The 20,626-nt window shown below is 35.9% G+C and overlaps 2 protein-coding genes across 4 annotated transcripts in view; one reads left to right on the top strand and one right to left on the bottom strand.

Moving 5' to 3' along the window:
• Positions 1-2,880: 2,880 nt before the first annotated feature.
• LOC107733824 (transmembrane protein 114-like) lies at positions 2,881-10,322 on the bottom strand. Its single transcript, XM_016545625.1, has 4 exons — positions 10,092-10,322; positions 9,917-9,994; positions 5,981-6,118; positions 2,881-3,113 (listed from the first exon to the last, which is right to left on the bottom strand). The coding sequence occupies exons 1-4, from the start codon at positions 10,267-10,269 to the stop codon at positions 2,881-2,883; spliced, it is 627 nt and encodes a 208-aa protein (XP_016401111.1). The 5' UTR covers positions 10,270-10,322.
• Positions 10,323-12,610: 2,288 nt separating this feature from the next.
• Positions 12,611-20,626, top strand: part of LOC107733833 (methyltransferase-like protein 22) — a 14,415-nt gene continuing 6,399 nt past the window's right edge. For all 3 annotated transcript variants that reach the window (XM_016545636.1, XM_016545635.1, XM_016545633.1), the window contains exons 1-5: positions 12,611-12,738; positions 16,648-16,908; positions 16,989-17,029; positions 17,117-17,261; positions 19,963-20,034. In XM_016545636.1, the coding sequence (XP_016401122.1) occupies positions 12,633-12,738; positions 16,648-16,908; positions 16,989-17,029; positions 17,117-17,261; positions 19,963-20,034 (625 nt within the window). In that variant the 5' untranslated portion in view covers positions 12,611-12,632. The remainder of the gene's footprint in view (positions 12,739-16,647; positions 16,909-16,988; positions 17,030-17,116; positions 17,262-19,962; positions 20,035-20,626) is intronic.

Genomic DNA, 20,626 nt, shown 5'->3' with positions numbered 1-20,626 from the left:
TAATCTTCCCCAAGTATTTTTTTTGGGGGGGTAGTAGGGCGCCAGCCGTAGAGGCTGGGGCGGGGGCTGGGGCCTCGGCCTTGGAGGCAGCTCCACCATGGCTTCCTGAACTGTCTGCTCCGCCATGGCTCCCCGTGCTCCCTGCTCCGCCATGGCCTCCTGAGTTCCCGGCTCCACCATGGCTCCCTGGTCTGCCTGCTCCGCCATGGCCTCCTGAGCTCCCGGCTCCGCCATGGCTCCCCAGGCTCCCTGATCCGCCATGGCTTCCCGAGCTGCTTGCTCCGCCATGGTGCCCGGATCTGGTACTGCCTTGGAGGTATCCCTGTTCCATATGAGTCTGTCCTGAGGGACCTCCAAGGCGCCTCCCCCTCCCATCCCCGTTGATGTTATGTGGCGTGAGGACACGCCTTCCGGAGGGGGGCGTTATGTCAGACTCTGTTTCTGTCTTGTGTGTGTTTACCCTAACCCTAAAACATAAATAAATAAAAAATAGGGCAGCGGGCCAAATCAGCTGCCAGGCCACCGGGAATTCTCCCGGTGCTCCCGATGGCCAGTCCAGGCCTGCAAATATATATATATGTAGATTTTGATGTGCGAGGACAACTGGGAATGGACATTTTTGCACTGGAAGAACCATTATTATAGATTATTTTGGCCAGAAGCAACATTTTAAAGTTAAAACGAATCAGTGATGGATTTGTTTCTACAAACATGCAGTTTTTCCGCTTCACAAGACGTTAACTAATGGACTACATTCTTGTGGATTGCTTGTGAATTATTGTGATGTTTTTATCAGCTGTTTGGACTCTCATTCTGACGGCACCCATTCACTGCAGAACATCCATTGGTGAGCAAGTGATGTAGTGCTAAATTTCTCCAAAACTTTTCTGATGAAAAAAACAAACTCATCTACATCTTGGATGGCCTGAAGGTGAGTAAATTCATATTTTTGGTTGAACTGCTCCTTTAATAAGCAAACCTAATAGTTTGTCATTGTCTTGTGTATGCATAGTTGCCATATCCTTCAGTGTGGTTTATACGCTATTCTCCATTCAAAATCATTTTAAGTGGCATTTTGCTAATTATGAGAAACTACATGATAATATAAATCCATATTCATATATTCAAGACTGCACTTTGGATTTTTTAAGTAGGATTTGCAGTTTCATTCTATTGACAAATAATATCAAACCCACTGATAATTTTTCACCCTGTCAAATCATCAAATTACATTTCCATTGTCTCATTGTCTTATGATTTAAACAGACAAAAATTTGCGGAAAGATTTACGTACTTTTTTAGATTTCGATTTTGAGATTTAAGCTCAAGCTCATGTCTCTTCAAGTCATTCATCAACTCTTTGTTTACATTGTGATTTTTTGTATTACTTCCGAGTCATCTCACACAAGCCCAAAATCAATACTTTCCAACTCTTAGATCACCGAGATCAAAATATTTGATGAAACCTCTGTAGCAAGAAACCTCCAGCCCTGACAGTACCTTAAAAGCATTAAATATCCTAAAGTATCTTTTCTACAAGTCTCCTAGATCAGTAATTGTAGAAATCAGCTATCTATCAGTCAGATGCAGCAAGGTTGTTTGTAAAATTGCGGTGTAATTTCCGGAATAATTCAATGTCTGTCGTCCATTTACAGACTGATTTTATCACAAATGAGGGACAGATCCAGCCATCTGGAGAGGGTGAAGCATCTGCTTTCATCCGTGCAATAGTCATAATTTAATTCAGTAAAGATGAAAAGATTTAAGATTTTAGTCTTAATAAACTGTATAACCGTGAATATATTTATTTAGTAAGATCTAGATTTAAGTAACAAGGTCAGATTGTTAAGCAGGCAAATTGGTAGGAACTGATGAGTTTTGTCTTATCTAAGGACTAAATTAGCACTCTACATGTAAATCAGCATGTATGTTGGTAAATAAATTGGCATTAAAAAAGGGCAATTGGCATCAATCAGAGGGCAAGTCCTCTCTCAAAAAAAGAATTAATTAAGAAAAGAAGATTCATATAAAGATCCATCAAAATTCAATATTAAAATCCATATGAAATGACAACATACAGAGGCAAAACTTATCTTTTATTGTGATTTGAAAAAGTCCCAGAGAGACACAAAGTACTAAACAGACAAAATGGACATAATTAGCATAATTAAAAGACAATATGCAACTATACTGAAAAAAAAATCAGTTGCAATAGTTGACAAAAGTTGCTTTTATATATCAGGGGTTCCCATGCTTTTTTTGTCAGCTCAACCCCCTTAATTAGTTACTTGAAGATATTTTTACATTTTCACATTTATTTATTATTCTTATTAAGTCACACTTTATTTTAAGGTTCAATTCTCGCCATTAACAAACCATTAACTACGACATTTGCCTCAATAAACTCCTAATTTGCTGCTTATTAACAGTTAGGTAGTTAAGTTTAGGTATTGGTTAGGATCTAGGATGTAGAATATGGTCATGCAGAATATGTGCTTTATAAACACTAATAAACTGCCAATATGTAATTGCTAATAAGCAACTAGCTAATAGTGAGAATTGGTCCTTATACTAAAGTGTTACCTATTATTATTATTATTATTATTATTATACATTTTAATTAATTTAGTTTAGCACTGGTATTTCTATAATAAATTTCACAAACCCCCTGCAGTTAGCTGAGGAACCTCTAATAACTTCAAAGACTGACCCTTGACCTTACTAAAAATTGAACACTGAAATGTACTAAAATGTTCATTATCCTTTTAAAATATAAATATGTAAACATCGATTTAATTTTCAGTGTTTGAATGTCACTTTCAGTGCCTTCATATGGTGTAATCTTCTCCTGTCCTTAGAACAGTCCTGATTCAGAGCGTGTCAGTATTCATGTTCTTCCTGATTGGTCAGCTGGCTCACTCTGGCTGAGGTAAGCAGGAACGCCACGGCGGTACAGAGCTCTCCAACAAAAGAAACAGAGGCTAGAATCAGAGACCAGCCAAAGTAAATCTCAATGTCCTCCAGGGTTTTGTGGCCAGAGGTGCCCACAGCCTCTTTGAAGGCAGCCGCAGAGTAAGCCATGTAGACACAAATTCCAGCCACTGAGAGCACAGCTGTAAGGAACAGAGCAGGAAGACAGATGTTTGTAAGACATTCTCCACTGGATTTATATTGTAGAAGACAGCAAGCTCTAAATTCTTACATTATACTGATCCCAGACAGGAATCACACCTGATAAATTACGCTATTACAATTATTTTATGTCAAAATACATTCTCTTTACCCAGTTTATTGTTCACTGAGTTGACTACTATAAGTATGTCATTCATGGGTTTATCTCCCCCAAAAATGTAAACAACTGAGCCTCCCAGACACCATCAAAACAGCGGTCTGCTCAGATCTGTCAGTTTCTTTCCAGTTGAGCCAAGGGAGTTTAGCTGGCTCACACATTGCATGGGATAGTACCCCAAAATGAAAATTCTGCCACCTTTTACTCACCCTCAGGTCATCCCAAATCTGCATGAGTTTCTTTGAGTAAGCACAAAAGAATATATTTTGAAGAATGTTGGTAACCAAACAGTTGACGGTAGCCACTGTCTTCAAAAGTATGCACAAAAAATACAATGGAAGTCAATGACTACCGTCAACTGTTTTTTTTTTGTTTTTTGCCCTCATTCTCCTTTTGTGTTCAACAGAAGAAAGAAATTTCTACAGGGTTGGAACAAGTGAAGGGTGAGTAAATGACAGAATTTTAATTTTTTGGGGGGGTGAACTATCCCTTTAAAAAACTGGAAAAAGAAATTCAGTTTTTAGCAACAGAACATTCTGATTGGTTGAGCCGTGTTGGAAGCTGTGTGTTGCTCGGCAACCACTTTGTTGTAACCACAACTGATTCTGAGGAACTACATTGTTTGGCGGAAGAATAATGTTTTTATTTATATCATTACATTTTATTTGCTTTGTTTTATTTTGTGAAACCTTGCTACATATATGGAATAACCGTTTTATAACCGTTTTACTCCGCTTTGCGCCGTGCCTAACAACGCCCCTTAGCTGTTATAAATTCACTGTAAACCACGGCTTCACAGGGCTTATTGCTTTATTTTAACACCTTGTTGCTGAGGAATATAATGTAGCGATCTAGTATCTAGGCTATTTTATTAATAAAAAATCTCGGGGAAGCGTTGACAACAAGTTTATCTGTGTGCACAGCGAGATCTCAGACCTCTCTCTCTCTCCCTCAGTCTGTGTGTGTGAGTGTGTGAGTGTGTGTGTGTGTTGGTTAGTGTGCATTAATTAAAGCAGCACATTAATATAGAGCGGTGATTAAACTGACTTGGAACTACCTGTACATTAAACCGTTTTACTGCATACCTGCCAGCCAATCAGAATCCAGTATTCAGGCAGACCATGGAATAATTCATAATATTTCACAATTAGTCAAAACTTTAGTTTGACCAGATCTAAGTTTTTTTGATAGTTTAAAAAAAGCATTGCAATTTATTTATTTATTTATTTTTTGTTATTAAACTCACTTATGTTCATTTGTGTTATTTTATAGTTTATGATTTTACTATACTTCTAAAATGTGTAAAATAGTAAAAATAAAGAAGAAGTTGTGTCCAAAAGTTTGACTGGCATTTAAATTTATCTTTGTCAATGGAAACACACATTTTGTGAATGAACCACCACACCTTTTGTTCCGCCGTCTATGCAGCAGTGACAATGAAATGCTAGTCTAACACAGCCCTCCACAATGAGTACTTCATCATTGTACTTAAAAGCAATCCATTCACGCTGGTGCCCTTTTTACTTTAAAAAAGCCCATGATGTTTGAGAACCCCATCAGTTTCTGCTGGTATCTTAAAGAAGAGGCTGATGAATAATCTTCAAGAAATTCAGTCATTTATTGGCTGTGATCTGGTGACATTTAGGGCCATTGATCGCTGCTTTACAATGATTGCATGTTTTCATATCAATCTGATTAATTTCAGAGGCCATGTTTGGTTTAGTTGCTGCCATGGTGTCTGCAAAGCAACATACAATGTTTTTTTTTCTGTCATAGGTACTAAGTGAATCTTGAAAAAGACAGGCTTTTATCCTGAGAGGGATTTCAAGTGTATTTTCTCACAAATGATGTGGGTAGGTATTTCACTGAACCAGTGTCTGTGTAAAAGAGTAGCAACAGTTAAATGGGTCTGGATACAAATCTATTCCATTGTCAATGCCCCCAAGTCCCCCTTTTAAAGTTATATCATAAATAGAACTGAGAAGAATGCAAAGAAAAAGGCTCTTCCCAAACGGTGAATGTGATTTCATCGAGTACAACATGTTCCTGGATCAATGTCCTTGTTGATCCTGGAACAACATCCCAATCAACCACTCAGAATTGTGAGACACATTTACAGGAAATGTCTGTTTTAGGTTTTACAACAAGGGTTAGGTGCTTCTGCACCCTTGTTATTCAGCTATCATTTCCCTCTGATTGATTTTAGGGATACATTATGGGTAGGGTTAGGTTTAGGGGTAGGGATAGGGATAGGGTTAGGTCTATGTTTTTGGGCAGTAATGTTGATCCATGAACATCTTGGCAAAATCACGGCAACCCATATATATGGGTTGCCGTGATTTTGCCAAGACATTCATGGATTAAATATCTCTTAAAATGCATACAGCTGTTGCAAAAACATTTATTTCCAAGAGCATTTATGAATATTTTATGCTAAATAATATAATATAAATAATATAAAATACAAACATAAACAAAATGCTAAAGACTAAGTGTACCATTTAAATCTTATCTCTCAAAATTCAGCACCCGAAGTCAATATTGGGACTACTTTTTTCCATCTGTTTTTTGTTGTGAAGCTTATTCATTACTATCAAAACTGTCTTGCTCTGTCAAGCGTGATGTTGGCAGAATGAATATTCATGCCGCACAAGAGGATCAATCAGAGGTGAAAGCGAGAGTGACGCTCACCACCGAACAGAAGCATCACTCCGGTCAGGAGGAGCAGCAGGTAGGCTCGTGCCAACATACTGATGAAGCCCAGCATTCCTCCGATAAACAGCACGATCACACTGAGAGGCAGCAGGACGATGAACGTTCCTTGCATGTCTGGAAAGAGAAGAGGTCTGGATGTGACAGTGCCAGTCACAATCCCAGTGGATTCATGCAGATTTTTTCCCTCGTTGGTTCAGTCTTTGTCATGCAAATTGGACTAATTTGAAAATCGTTACTTTTATGTTTGGTGCAACAAACCAGCACAGCCTGACCATTGGGGCAATTATGAAAAATCAGTGTGTTTCTGGGCGTTAAGTTGGAATTGACCCAATTAATTTTGTCTGTCTACTTTTGCGAAAACTTTTGTGGCATTGAAAAGGTTTTGTTTATTCATTTGGAATGGTAATCAACAAGGCTAACCAGCATCATTTCAAAGCTTTATGCAATGATGTTTGTTCCCCATTGTGTGATGTGTGATGAGAGACATTGTATGAAGTTGCCATTTGTGCCACAGTTTCCCCAGATGCACATAGCAGCTGGCATATTTTTGACAGTTTTGAGGTTAGGCTATTAAAATATGAGGTCATATATGAATGTATTCATGTAGAATAAGAATATTTCATAGATGTCATAGGCTTCCATACCACTCATTCACAGGCTATCTAACCTCTGGGTTCATAATGACTTAAACCTATGCTCTTTGAGTAGACCAGTAATAATAATTAGCCTATCGTTATTAAAGGAAACAGCTGGGAGCCAGCCTAGGAGACGCAGGTGAGTGAGTGTAAAAAGCTCATTTGACTTTCTTTGTGTAGACTGGGTGGTCAAAACGCAACTCTTGAGGCTTTGTAAGTACTGAATAAAAATATCTATAAAAATGTACAAACAGAATATTCATTTCTGAACAGGATTTTGACAGCAAAACATTGAAAATGTTTTTTTTTTGTAGATGTAGACAATCACCGTGCGTATGTTAATAAATGAGAAGTTTTGTAAGATAAATGCATACAGTTATTTATATATGCATGTATCTAGATGTTTTTTTTAAGAAATTCATACTTTTATTAAGCAAAGATGCACTGAATTGATCAAAAGTGGAGAGTAAAGACATTTATGTTACAAAACATTTCACATAAATACTGTTCTTTTGAGTGTTCTATTTTATGTAAGAATTCTGAAATAGGAAATGTTTCCTGAGCACATTAGAATGATCATGTGACACTGAAGACTAGAATAATGGCCACTGATTTTTTTATTTTTTTTGCCATCACAGGAATAAATTGCATTCTAAAAGTAATATTTCATATTAATTTTTACTGTATTTTTGATTAAATAGATGCAGACGTGAGACTTATTTCAAAAACATACATTTATTTTAAATTTAATATATTTTTTATTTGCCATAAAAATAATTTTAAATAAATAAAATTGTATATAGGCCCTATTTATATCATTTATGTAAACATACACATGTATTTTATATTGCCGAACATGCTTGCCAAGATAATTAGAGACCAGAGTTTGTATTGATTAGAGGGTTTTAAAAGAAAGACGGCCCGTCCTTGTGCATCTATTAAGCATTAAGATTAACGATAGTACAGCATGTTCAAAGTGATGGATTTCCTTTAATGGCTTCATTATGGACCACAAAAGGCTGTTAGTCATGATGGGATGTGAAGACAAGACAAGAAAGACCAAAACCTGTATTTGTTGTAATATGATGTATGAATTTAAATGCCCTTATACAGAAGGACACAGACATTTAGACTGCATTTTTTCCACTTTAGTAAAAATGTTGATTGACTCAGAGAATAGTCTACTTTTTACATTATTGCAAAGCCCAATTCAAATTGTTGGGCTCCATACTGACATGTTTGGACATTTTCTGCAAAGAAACACAACAGGCAGTACAGACAGTGACAGGTTGTCATTCACGATCAAGTCAAAGATCACACTGTCATATTACAATCAGGAGCTATTATTTTCATTCTGGAACAGTCACAATATGTCTAGGTGATTGAATTGGACAGGCATATTTCAATCTACTTTCACTGCTTTTCCGAAATGATTCTGCACTATTTTTGTAGCAGCCATAAACATTTCAAAAACAAGCTGCCCACGATTATGTTGAACACATATAAGGTGTTTCTTTTACCGTTTATCCGAGGATTATCTTTAGGCCAACAATCCAGCACAGATGCAGGGAAAGACATATTGAACTACCTTCCGGGGGGAATTTAGCTAAGCTTTGTGCAGCGGTTACTATCTAATCAAAGCAGCATCCTGGCAACCCAGACTTATTGAGTCTATTGTTCAAAGCAGAACAGAAACTAAATCTAATCGAGCCAGTTTAGGGGTCATGAATCTTGGTTTTACAACCTCATTACAGTCTCTTGTGGCAGGTACAGACAATGTTTCAGGTGTGGACAGAGAGCATGTGAATTTTAAAATCTCATTCAGTCCTACACAAATGCCTTGAATGACTCAGACAGGAATATTATTTGATTGTGTATGATGTACGGGATGGATAAGAAGACTTTTTTTTTTTTTTGGTTGGTTGGAGACATTTTATATCTCAATTTACTTTTGCTTTTCTTAATGGCTTTTCTACAGTCATCAATACTATAAATTATTAACACATTTTGCGAGCTGCAATTGCAATTCTACATTTATTGGCTCAGTCTAAAACAAAAGAAATTATTCCTGGTGATTGTTTGGCACTAAAAAGACGTGAAATTTGGAGTGATGTTGTACATTAGTATAGGCTATGGCCAACAGCCACGTTGAAATTACGAAAAAAAGAAAAATCAAAACAAAGGAAATAATGCTGCAGGGTGTGCTGGCAGGTGGGCCCACAATATTAGCGGAGAAACGCATGCCATGGTTCACTGTGGTGCACTTTTTGCAGCTGTGTTTCTACCACAGCTGTTTCTGCCCTCTGATTGAAGAGTGTTTCCATGACAATCCAAAGATAATAGGGCAATTGGAAGGTATTATGTTCAGTTTCTTAGCATATAAGAAATGTTAATGATGGCATTCAGGTGAAAATGGCCTTAAAACATTGTTCTCGCATTGTTCCTTGTTCTCGCAGTCTATGAATTTAAATACATATTTTAATTTATTTCTGTGCCTCTAACTGTAGGATGCAAATATACATGCAAAATGACTTCTTTTTAAACTTCTGATGTTGAATTTTATTTAAAAACTTTAAATGGCAAGGGGAAAAACAAAACAAAAACACTGAAGTATTGAGGAATCCCTTTTAATATTGTAATTTTTATTATTACTGTAATATTGTAATTTTTCTGTTACTATATTTGTTGTCAAATTGTCAAAATATCTTATAAGGCTGTATGTTGTGATTTTGCACCTGTTTCTGTAGTGCAAACAGGTTATAAACGGTGTGGCTTCCTGTTGATGTGTCAAGTTTCGCTCCTCTGCTAGTCGTAAATGAAAGATTTTTTCAACATAGAAAGTACATGGTCTTGGTTGAATGTCAATAATTCATGCGAAAAAAATTAAGAACAAGAACCCGAACATTAGTGTTTTTAGCTATTTTTTTAAAATATATATATATATATATATACACACACAGTTCTTATTATTAAATATGCTTTCTGCTAAATATATAGTTGTTTAGGTATGTTTTATTATCGCTTTACAGAACAATTAGTCTAAAAAAATGTATATTTTTATTTCATATCAGATACTTTACCAAAACCTTGTAAATTAATATTTAAACATTTAAAGAATAAAACACAGAGCATATACTGTATACTGCAGTAGTATAAAGCCACACCAAGGAGTTTTAAACTAAACAGATTACATACTTCTGCAACAAGTGTTTGCTGAGTGAAGCTTATTAACAAATACGAAATCATGAGATATGAGTATATGACACATAGATCTTACTTAGTATCTGCCTTTGCGATTCTGATAAGTTTCTTCCTGTTCCAAAAGGATTCATAAATGGCCAGCATTGGTTATGAACTGCAAAGAGAGAATAACTTCATCCATCTACATGAAAACCTCATGCATTAAAAAATCACAAGCAGAATGTCAAACACAAACATGTAAAGTGACTTACAGTTACAAGTCCTCCACAGTCCAGAATGTGAGCTCAGAGACACCGATGAGCTGTTTTCTCTCTTAGAAGTGTCAATGATGTACCAAAAATCGGTTCCAATTGCCAGAACGAGACCAACAAAGCAGAGGACACCAAAGATGGCCACAAAACTGGCCAAACCTGTGAAAGTGATTTTCATTTTGTCTGAATGCAGTGTTTGAAGAGAAACTCCTCCTTTAGTGCTTTACGTGTTGTTCTTTCCCTCACCGCTGCCCTTCTGGAAGCCCCTCGCTGGATGCTGTGCTGTTTATCTATTATAACTGCTACTGTTGGGCGATTTTACCAAAAGAGGGCAGTATGGTCCCCACACTCTCTCTCTCTCTCTCTCTCTCTCTCTCTCTCTCGCTCTCTCTCTGTCTGTCTCTCTGGTTGACTTTCATACAGATAAATACCTCTGGTGATTAAAAACCACAAAACATGATTAGTTATAGTCGTAATTGCTACAGATGCTATCATTCCCCCTCTCTCATTAGTATGCAAACCTTTGTTTGTTTGTATCTGATGATTACCACAGGGACCTCTAAATTAATTTGATTGGTAAAGTCTTTCAGCTCAGGACCCCAGTCAGTTGTCAGGCAGGTTTCTGTTCCTGTACGATCAAAAATCAGAAAACTGAGTGGATGAACAGTGTTCTCTATTGACAAAATATCAATAATAATAATAGTAATAATAAACATTAGTTCCAGCATTTTAAAACATGTTTAGAAATAATAGTAGTATACGTTAAAGGTTTTTTTTTCTTACAGAGGTTTTTAACAGCAATTATTTATCATTAATTAATAAATAATAATAACAACAATAATATATTATTATTAGCCTATTATTATTGTGTTGTTGTTGTTGTTGTTGTTGTTAATATTATTACAATTATTTTTATTATTATTAGTGTAAATAATAAACTTGCGAAAACATTTGATAATAATATAAATCGTTTTGTTTATAAATGTGCCAAATAATAAAATAAAATTAATAAAAACCAAAGTTGACATATGGAGTCATAATTAAATTCATAAGTATTGTATATTTAATATAATGATAATAACAATAACAACAACAAAAATAATTATATAATAAATATATATAATAATAATAAATTATATTTATATAATTATTACAATGAATTAAATAGCATAAACATAAATACTGTCAAAATATTTGATACAAATATTTCTGATTTTATTTCAATATTAATCAAAACGAAAATGACAATAATTCATACCATAAAAATATCTGTGAAGTATATTCCCATTCATATTTACAATTTTGAGCATACCAGGGTGAAATTATATTATTATGAACATGAAATTATCCAGGCATGGCTTCCTGTTTCACAGGAATATAAATAGGAGGGAAAACAAAGGCCAAATTCCCTTAATCATCCATCACAATGAGAAAAACCAAAGAATATGTTTCTGATGTGCAGCAAAAGATAATTGAGCTTCACAAATTAGAAAGTGACTTTAAGAAAAGAGCTAGATTGTAAATATGAATGGGAATATACTTCACAGATATTTTACTCATAAGAATTTCTAGGGGTACCAATAATTGTGTCCAACCTGTATTTGAGAAAAACATTTGTGTCATAATGATATTTCCCCCCATTTTAAATTCTTATTCTCCAATGAAAGGTTACATTTATGTGAATTTTTTAAATAAAAGATCAAAATGATTAACAATGCAGATTTATTTTCACAGCCTTCTTTGATCATATTTACCAAGGGTGCCAATAATTCTGACCACGACTGTATGTGCCATGCGCGTTCTACTTTGGAACTGTTTTCAGCGCGGTTTTACACACACGGTCTGCTTTTAATGTAACACTCAAGCGAGTCTAACTAACCTCTCGTAAGCTGCCATATAACCTTTCTTTAAGGTATCTTAACATATGTTTGCGCTCATATTTTAGTATGATTTAATACTCTTGGCTACACTACAAAAACTAAGTAAACTCCTTCTCGTCAGCTACTCGGTCAATATTGGCAGCTCTTTGCCCCAGAGCTGATTAGAAGACTACGAGTTATGAAGATACTGCAGTACACTAACGTGTGTCAGAGTCCAGTGAGCTGCCTACCTAGACAGTACTGAACTTTCTGAACCAAGGTTGTGACTTCCAGTGAGCTGACTACCAGGTTTAAGGACTGAAGTGCTCTCTCTGTTTAGCTGCGAGAAAGTTGATAGGGAACGATCAGAAAGAAAGTGGCTTTTTGAGTTACAGGGAAGCGCATGGTCACGCCCACTTGAATATATTTCTACTCCGACAAGATTACAATAGCTTTCACTCGAGCCCAAACAAAACCAAGCGTTCAATTCAAGTTGTCTTAAACTTAGCCTATAGAGAAGTTCTGTCTTAGTTTCCCAATCCTTGTAAAATGCCAAATTTATCATAGTTTCTCTAAGTGCGTGTGGACGTTGTAATGCATTTAAGAAGGATGATGAGATGAATATGAAGGAAATTGCTCTATTCCCCAGAGCTGCGTCCTTGAGTGCCAGGCAGACTTGGCCATGGACCAGGTCACATTTAGAAGTGACACTGTTCTATATGATGTGCATCTGCTGTTACCAAACGCTTGTCATCTTATGAAGAGACTGAACAGCGTAGGACAGCCAGGTAAGGAGAGCTGGCAGACACCTGCGCGTCTTATTGCGTGTGTTTTGGAATGAATACTTACTGCAGGGCTTTTATTCAGCGAGGATGCATTCAATTTGGCATTGTTGCTCAAAACATTCTATTTCAAATAAATGCTGATTGTCAATATTGATAATAAGAAATGTTTCGTGAGCAGCAAATCAGCATATTAAAATAATATTTGAAGGATCACGTGACAATGAAGATTTGAGTAATGACTGCTGAAAATTCAGCTTTGCATCACAGGAATAAACATTTTGGCACATTTTGAACATTTCATGCATTCTGTGCACAGGGATATTATATACTGCACTTATGTATGTTAGTATACTATTCTAAACATAACTATTATCTATACACCATGTTTCTTTTCTCTCTCTCTCTCTATACAGTGCCTATAAAAAGTATTCATACCCCTTAATTTTTTTTTCACATTTTGTTATGTTGCTGCCTTATGTTAAACTGCTTTAAATTACTTTTTTCCCCACATCAATCTGCACTCCATACACCATAATGGCAAAGCAAAAAAAAACAACTTAGCAAATTTATTAAAAATAAAAAATGTAAATGATTCCATTGCATAAGTACTCATACCCTTATCTGGGACAGTTGGAATTTAGCTCAGGAGCATTCATATTGCTTGTAGATGTCACTACACTTCGAGTGAAGTTAACCTGTGGCAAATTCAATTGAATGGTTATGATTTGGAAAGGCACACACGTCTTAATAAAAGGTCTAACAGTTGATAATAAATATAAGAGCAAAAACCAAGCACTGAGGCAAAAGAACTGCCTGTAGAGCTCAGAAACAGGTTTGCATCAAGCCACACATCTGTGGAAGAGTTCAGGAAAAAACTCTGCTGCATTGAAGGGTCACAGAAGCATGTAGCCTCTGTTACCCTTAATGGAAGATGATCATATGTGGAGACAGGAGAAATCTACAGAAGGACAAACATTGCTGCAACACTCCACCAATCTGGTCTTTATGTCGGTGTGGCCAGACTCAATCCTCTCCTCAATGAAGACACATGAAAACACACTTGGAATTTGCAAAACAGCACCTAAAGGACCCTCAGACTCTGAGAAACAAGATTATCTGGTCTAATGAATTTCAATTCCTCAGAACTTCAGCCTGTTCAGAAGGTTCACCTTCCAACAGGACAATGACCCTAATCACACAGAAAGAGTGGCTTATAGACAACTCTGTGAATTTCCTTGAGTGGCCCAGCCACAGCCTGGGATTGAACCCAGTCAAATATTTCTGGAGAACTGAGTTAAGGGTATGAATACTTATGCAATGTGCTTATTTCAGTTTTTATTTTTAATACATTTACAAAGTTGTGGCAATTCTGTTTTTGCTGTCATTATGGTGTATGGAGTGTAAATTGATGTGTGTCATGCTGTGGAGCTGTTTTTCAGCAGCAGGGACTGAGGGACTCGTTAGAGTAGAAGAAACGCTCAGTGCAGCACAATATTGAGATAGCCTTAATGAAAACCCAGTCTAGAGCATTCAGAACTTCAGCCTGTTCAGAAGGTTCACCTTCCAACAGGACAATGACCCTAATCACACAGAAAGAGTGGCTTATAGACAACTCTGTGAATTTCCTTGAGTGGCCCAGCCACAGCCTGGGATTGAACCCAATCAAATATTTCTGGAGAAACCTGACTACCTGATAATTCAAATCAGTTTAACATAAGGCTGCAACAATATATATATATATATATATATATATATAGATATATATATATAGATATATATTTTTCTATTACTTGACACTTATTTTTGGCATGTTTACAAATTACATCATTTCAAGGCAGTGCTCCGTATTACACATTTGAGAGTTTGTCATTAGCAACTGTAACCTTTTGTGTCAATAGCCTTGGTCCCTGGCTATTTGGTTTCCATGTGTGCCCTAAGTACCATTCCCTGTATACACAGGTTTGACCTTTAGTAGGCTATTAGCCTGTAAATGACCAGCAGGCAGTCATTTCTGATTTATTTATAATCTGTTATATATACACTGAACAAAATTATAATATGAAAAATGGGGGCAAAAGCAAAAGTGTTGCGTTTATAATTTTGTTCAGTGTATAAAGTATAGGATTTTTTTATGTGGGCAAATTGAACAATAAACACAGCAATTTCTGCCAATGTTATGGCCAAGTTTATTTTTAGTTTTTTTTTTCTGCTGTGTTCTGGGTCGATAATGCCCAGGCTCACAGCATTTATCATGGCAAGGTCCAGGTCTAAATACAATGCTGGGTGGCCTATTCTGGCCCTTAAACCCCTGATGTGAGCATGAGTGCAGTTGCATAACCTGTGATTCATTATCCTCACCAGAGCAGCTAGGCTCAAATGAAGCTGAAATTATACCGTACACGACCGGTCACTATTCTTAGAAAAACAAAAAGAGCCAGATTTTGAATGCCTTAGATGAGGTGACCTTTACAACGCTAGACTGGAGCTGACACTGTAAAACTGAGCCTTACAGTTCTGCTCTTGAATAATAAGATGCATGCTGTGCGGACTCCATCAGCCAGAAATCACAATTTTAAACTTTTGACAAAGTTATATACCCATTCTTTCTCTATCGGTGTAACTTTAAACATAGTCCATTAGTAATTAAAATAATCCAGGCTGATTTTTAAGCTTGGCTCTCTCCATCTTGAACTCATTGATCCAAGCCCTGTAGACCCCATTTCAGTATTTTTATACCTCTTTTATCTGTCCATGTTTTTATTTTCATATCCCATTCAAATCTCTGTTGTCCCAAATACCAATAGAGTATATTTTAAATGCAGTATTCTTTAATTTAGTGTTGTACAACTGCAAGGTAGCAAGCCCAAAAATGAGTTGAGTCTATTCTGGCTGTTAACAGCAGGGAGAAACCAGTGAGATGTTTTTTTTTTGTTTGTTTTTGTTTTTTTAACAAATTAATATCTTTATATTTTAGGACGTATTAAATTGATCAAATGTGTTAGTAAAGATATTTATGATTTAGTAATTGAAGATTTCTATTTTAAATAAATTTAACTTTGTGTTTCACAAAGAATCCTGAGAAAAAGTATCACGGTTTCCACAAAAATATTAAGCAGCACAACTGTTTTCAACATGAATAGTAATAAGAAATGTTTCTTGAGCACCAAGAAATATTAGATCCGCATATTAGAACATTTTCTGAAGGATCATGTGACATGAATTCTGGAATAATGACTGCTTTGCCATCACAGGAATTACATTTAAATGAATATTAAAATATAAAGCAGTTCTTTTAAAGGGGTCATATGATGCGCATCATATGACCCCTTTAAATTGTACTAATATTTCACAATATTACTGTTTTTACTTTATTTTGGATCAAATAAATGCAGCCTTGTATTTAAAAAAAATCTTACTGACCCCAAACATTTGAATGGTAGTGTATATTCAAAATAAATCTTGTTTCTAAGGGCCAAAAGGATGTCAGTTGCAAGAAATCTTGGCTAACATAATAAATGGACCTCAGGGGAAAAACGGCTAAAAAGTATAATTTACATTAGCCTCTTAGGAAAAAAATGTTTAATCAATACCTTTTGTCTTTTTTATCACTACTGCAAAGAAATCCATCTAAATGATGTAAAGACTCTTTTCTTAGAAACTTAATCGATGTTCCTGTCAAAGGCAGACTCATGCATGGTCATTACTAATAAAGAAAAGACAGAAATCACATATCTGCTCAGTGCTAAAGAGCCACTCTCATTCTGTCTGTCACAGCCATTACTTCATCATAGCTGACTTAACATCTTCATGTCTGCTGCAGCGGAGGCTGCTGTGACCATTGTAAGCCAGTTCTATCAGTCAGTTCACACCTTTGTATATTATCTGAAAATGAATTTGCATCTGTATGTCCAGTCTTCACTTCGAAGTTCAGGATTCTGCGGGATTGCGATGGAAAGGACTCAAGCTGTGAGTCGCCTGTCCGTGAGAGCACTGATGCATCGAATGTTCCTCGGGATGAAGATGGGGACCTGGATGTGGTCAGGAGGCCCAGATGCTCCAGCTGTAACAGGGATGCAGTATGTCCCATTATCCTAAGTCAATCCGCAGCAACTCTGACTGACGAGGAGGAAGATTCTGAGGAGGAGGATGGTGCCCGTGACGTCATTAAGATTGGTGAGGGCTGCATTAGAGATGTATGTGAATTAATGGATTTGTTCTGTCACATTGTATGATTTTAAATGCGTTTTAAACAGAGCATACTATGGCGACACCTCTGGAGGATGTAGGGAAACAGGTGAGGACAGGGACGAAGGGTGATTATGCAGAACATCTACTCCTCTACTACATCTACATTGTTCAAAGTTGTCGTTTGTCATTGCAGATCTGGCGTGGTGCTTTCCTATTGGCTGATTTCATCCTGGCACAAGCAAGCATGTTCAAAGGCGCCACTGTCCTTGAGCTTGGAGCTGGAACAGGACTGACCAGTATTGTCATGGCAATGGTGGCCAAGACGGTGTACTGCACAGGTGGTGATGGGATTGAGTTTTTATTATTATTATTATTAGATTGAGTCATTTAAAGTAAAATGTGCCTTTGAAACTTTTTAAAATAAGCAAAAATAGAGAATGATACATCAGAGATAGTCCATGGTGATGATCCCCTTGCTGCTACATATTTTCATGTATAAAATCTGTGATAGATAGATAGACAGACAGACAGACAGACAGATAGATAGATAGATAGATAGATAGATTAATAAATAAACATTCAAAAGTTTGGATTAAATTAATCCGTTTTTTTTATTAAATTCATTTTATTCAGCAAGGGTACATTAAATTGATAAATTGTGACAGACTTTTATAATGTAACAAAATATTTCTATTTTAAGTAAATGCTGTTCTAATATGATGTAGTAATAATAATGATATATTATTAATGTTTCTTGTAACATTAAATCAGCATATTAGAATGAATTCTGAAGGATCATGTGACACTGCACTACTGAAAATCCAGCTTTGCCATCACATATTTATAATACATTTTAAAATATATTGAAATAGAAAATGGCTATTTTAAATTGTCATTTTGAGATTTGTTAAAGATACTGTAAAGAGATCTACCTGTTTTTAATTATTATTTACATTAATACATTAATTAAGACATTAACGTCTAATGTTTTTTTCCCCCTAATTAAAAAGAAAGAAAATTAAACTTTTTAAATGAACTTTAAGTGACAATTAGATGGCAATCTAATAATATTTCGCAATATTACTGTTTTTATTGTATTTTTGATCAAATAAATGCAGCCTTGGTGGGCATAAGAGACTTTTGAACGGTAGTGTATTTATTGTGATATATTACAAAATGAATTGTTAGATGCATGCTATATATATAAATAACAAAATTAATTGTGTATTATTTATTTTTCCCCAGAATTGCATAAATGTAAATGGTCAACACATTAACCTGCAGAGGTATAAACAAATATTTTGTAAAATATTTTTGCTTGCATATCCAAAACATCTGAAACATCCACCTGTGTCAAAGGATGTTTTAGTAGGCTTTTGGAAGTGGTGTGGATGCAGTGATTACTATGGGCTTTTTTCTTTGTCTTGATGATTGCTGCCATTTTAACCATTTGCTTTTTTCTGTAAGTGTGTAATACAGCCAGGTTTCTTTGGAAGGAAGGTCTTTTATTAGAGCTCTGTCTTTCGGCGTGACTGGATTGATGTTCTCTGACCAGTGGAAGCAGATAGAGCCGTCATTTTAAAGAGAGAGAAAAGAGCTTGGAAAGACAGTAAAAGACAGCATTATCTTCAAAGCGCCTCTTCGCAACGGTCCGAGGCCACAGAAAAAATACACAGGCTTGTAGATATTACACCCAGATGTTATTCACAGGGGACTTTTGTTGTGTGCAGTATTATTGTGTTATTTCATAAATTGATGTTTGTGTCTGTGTCGGTGTATGTTAGCATGGTATGGACAAAACCTGTTTCTGGAGTGTTTGAGAGAGAGAAACACTGATTTGTAACTTCAGCGTCGAGTAGACTGGAAAGGCTTGTGGTTTGATTGCTTTGTGCGGTTGGTGTCACAGTATTTATTAACACACTCCCTTCCTGTGAGATTTGTGCTGGACCTTTTCTAAGACCTCTTATTGTTTCACTCTGAGAATTACAACAGATTATTGTGGCTTGGTAAAGATCTAGAAGGAGCTTTAGATTATGATTTAAAACTAATTTGATAAATATTTATACAGTACGTTTCAGAAAGAAATGTTCGTGCAAATCAGGCATGAACTGGATTAAAATATGCACCAAAATATGCACTGGATTTATATGTACCAATATAAAAATTCTATCCAATACCAGTTAGCTGATCATTATTTCTATGTAATGCTATAATGTCTGTAAATACAACACTGAAAACTGAAATATTGTATGTGAATCCTATTTGAATTTGCATTATAACATTATAAATGTACAGTATGTAACATGGATACTCATTTTGAGATTTGTTAAAGATACTGTAAAGAGATCTACCTGTTTTTAATTATTATTTACATTAATACATTAATTAAGACATTAACGTCTAATGTTTTTTTCCCCCTAATTAAAAAGAAAGAAAATTAAACTTTTTAAATGAACTTTAAGTGACAATTAGATGGCAATCTACACATAAAAATAGCGAAAAAGAGCATGCACAATTAAAATAGAAAAAACTCAAAATATTGGGTCGTAACTGTTATGGGAACCGGTACTGTGCATCCCTATTGGGATATATACATTGAAAATTAAGTGTTGTACATAACTTGTTTACTCTTACAAGGTATTTTCAGAAAAGATGATAAGTAGAGTTCCCAAAAGCAAGTCTTTGTAAAGTACGTAGGGTCTTATTGAAGTTTGGGACCCTGCCTTTTTTTTTTTTTTGAAAATGGTGGGTCAGGTTGCCCATGTCTGCACATTATCAAACTTTATCAAACCTGATTTAGTCTGTTTAATTTTACACGAATAATACTTGAACACATTAACATATCAGTGTTATGTAACTCTTACATAATAAGACACTAATTTGTTTTCAGTCTCATTCAGTATAATAGTGTCAATTAGTCACAGTACATTACGAAACATTTCAGCTTTGTGATTGGCTTGAGAAGATAAAGAGCTTGTTTTGGATGAAGGTTTTTTTCATCGTTAGCTCACTAAATGAAAACATCTTTGTGTTTTGCAGATGTTGGTGACGACCTTCTGAGCATGTGTCAGAGAAATGTGACTCTGAACAAGCAGCACTTTGAACCCCAAGGTAAACATTAACACCATATCAGGATGTTAAGCAGCACTCACTCATTAATGACAGCTTTTAGGCCCCTTTTCATGCTGATAATGTGTCATAAAGAAGGAGTAGCAGAGTGCCTGTGTGTGTTCTCCTCCGTTTTGTGCCACCGTAATTGTGTATACAAGCCAGGTCTTCGGTGAAATACAGTTTGAATGTACCATAGCAGGACTGTGAAAAAAGCTTGTGAAATAATGGTTCCTATAAAAATATTTTTCCTCAGTTCATATCATAACTGATTTATGTACTTGATCAGGGCTACGTCTGAAGTGTTTGTCTGGATGTTCTCCGTAATAACTGGTGATAAGTTGAAACTAGACTCACATTTTCTAAACAAATCGAGGGTGGTGCTTGAGCTTGCAAAAGTCACCACTGAGGTGTTGCTAAGTGGTTACTGAGGCGTTCTAATGGCGCTTTTCCACTGCGTGGTACGACTCGGCTCGGCACGGCTCAGTACGGCACGGTTCGGCTCGGCACGGTTTGCGTTTCCACTGCAGTTCAGTACCGCTTTAGAGTGGGTGGGATTATTCACGTCGTTATAGTTGCACCGCCTCTACTGCCG

The sequence above is a fragment of the Sinocyclocheilus rhinocerous genome, unplaced genomic scaffold (genome assembly GCF_001515625.1).
Source record: "Sinocyclocheilus rhinocerous isolate Xijiao unplaced genomic scaffold, SAMN03320098_v1.1 scaffold189, whole genome shotgun sequence".
NCBI classification, from domain to species: Eukaryota; Metazoa; Chordata; class Actinopteri; order Cypriniformes; family Cyprinidae; genus Sinocyclocheilus; species Sinocyclocheilus rhinocerous.
The sequence above is the reverse complement of the archived record's forward strand: the minus strand, read 5'-3'. Positions and strand labels throughout refer to the sequence as shown.

Bases quoted from the DNA above. Each gene is read 5' to 3' on its own strand.
- LOC107733824 (XM_016545625.1), bottom strand. From the start codon at position 10,269: ATGAAAATCACTTTCACAGGTTTGGCCAGTTTTGTGGCCATCTTTGGT. The intron at 9,995-10,091 runs GTAAGTCACTTT...CTCTCTTTGCAG, and splicing joins ACTGTGGAGGACTTGTAACT to TTCATAACCAATGCTGGCCA. The intron at 3,114-5,980 runs GTGAGCGTCACT...TGTTCCTTACAG, and splicing joins AGTGATGCTTCTGTTCGGTG to CTGTGCTCTCAGTGGCTGGA.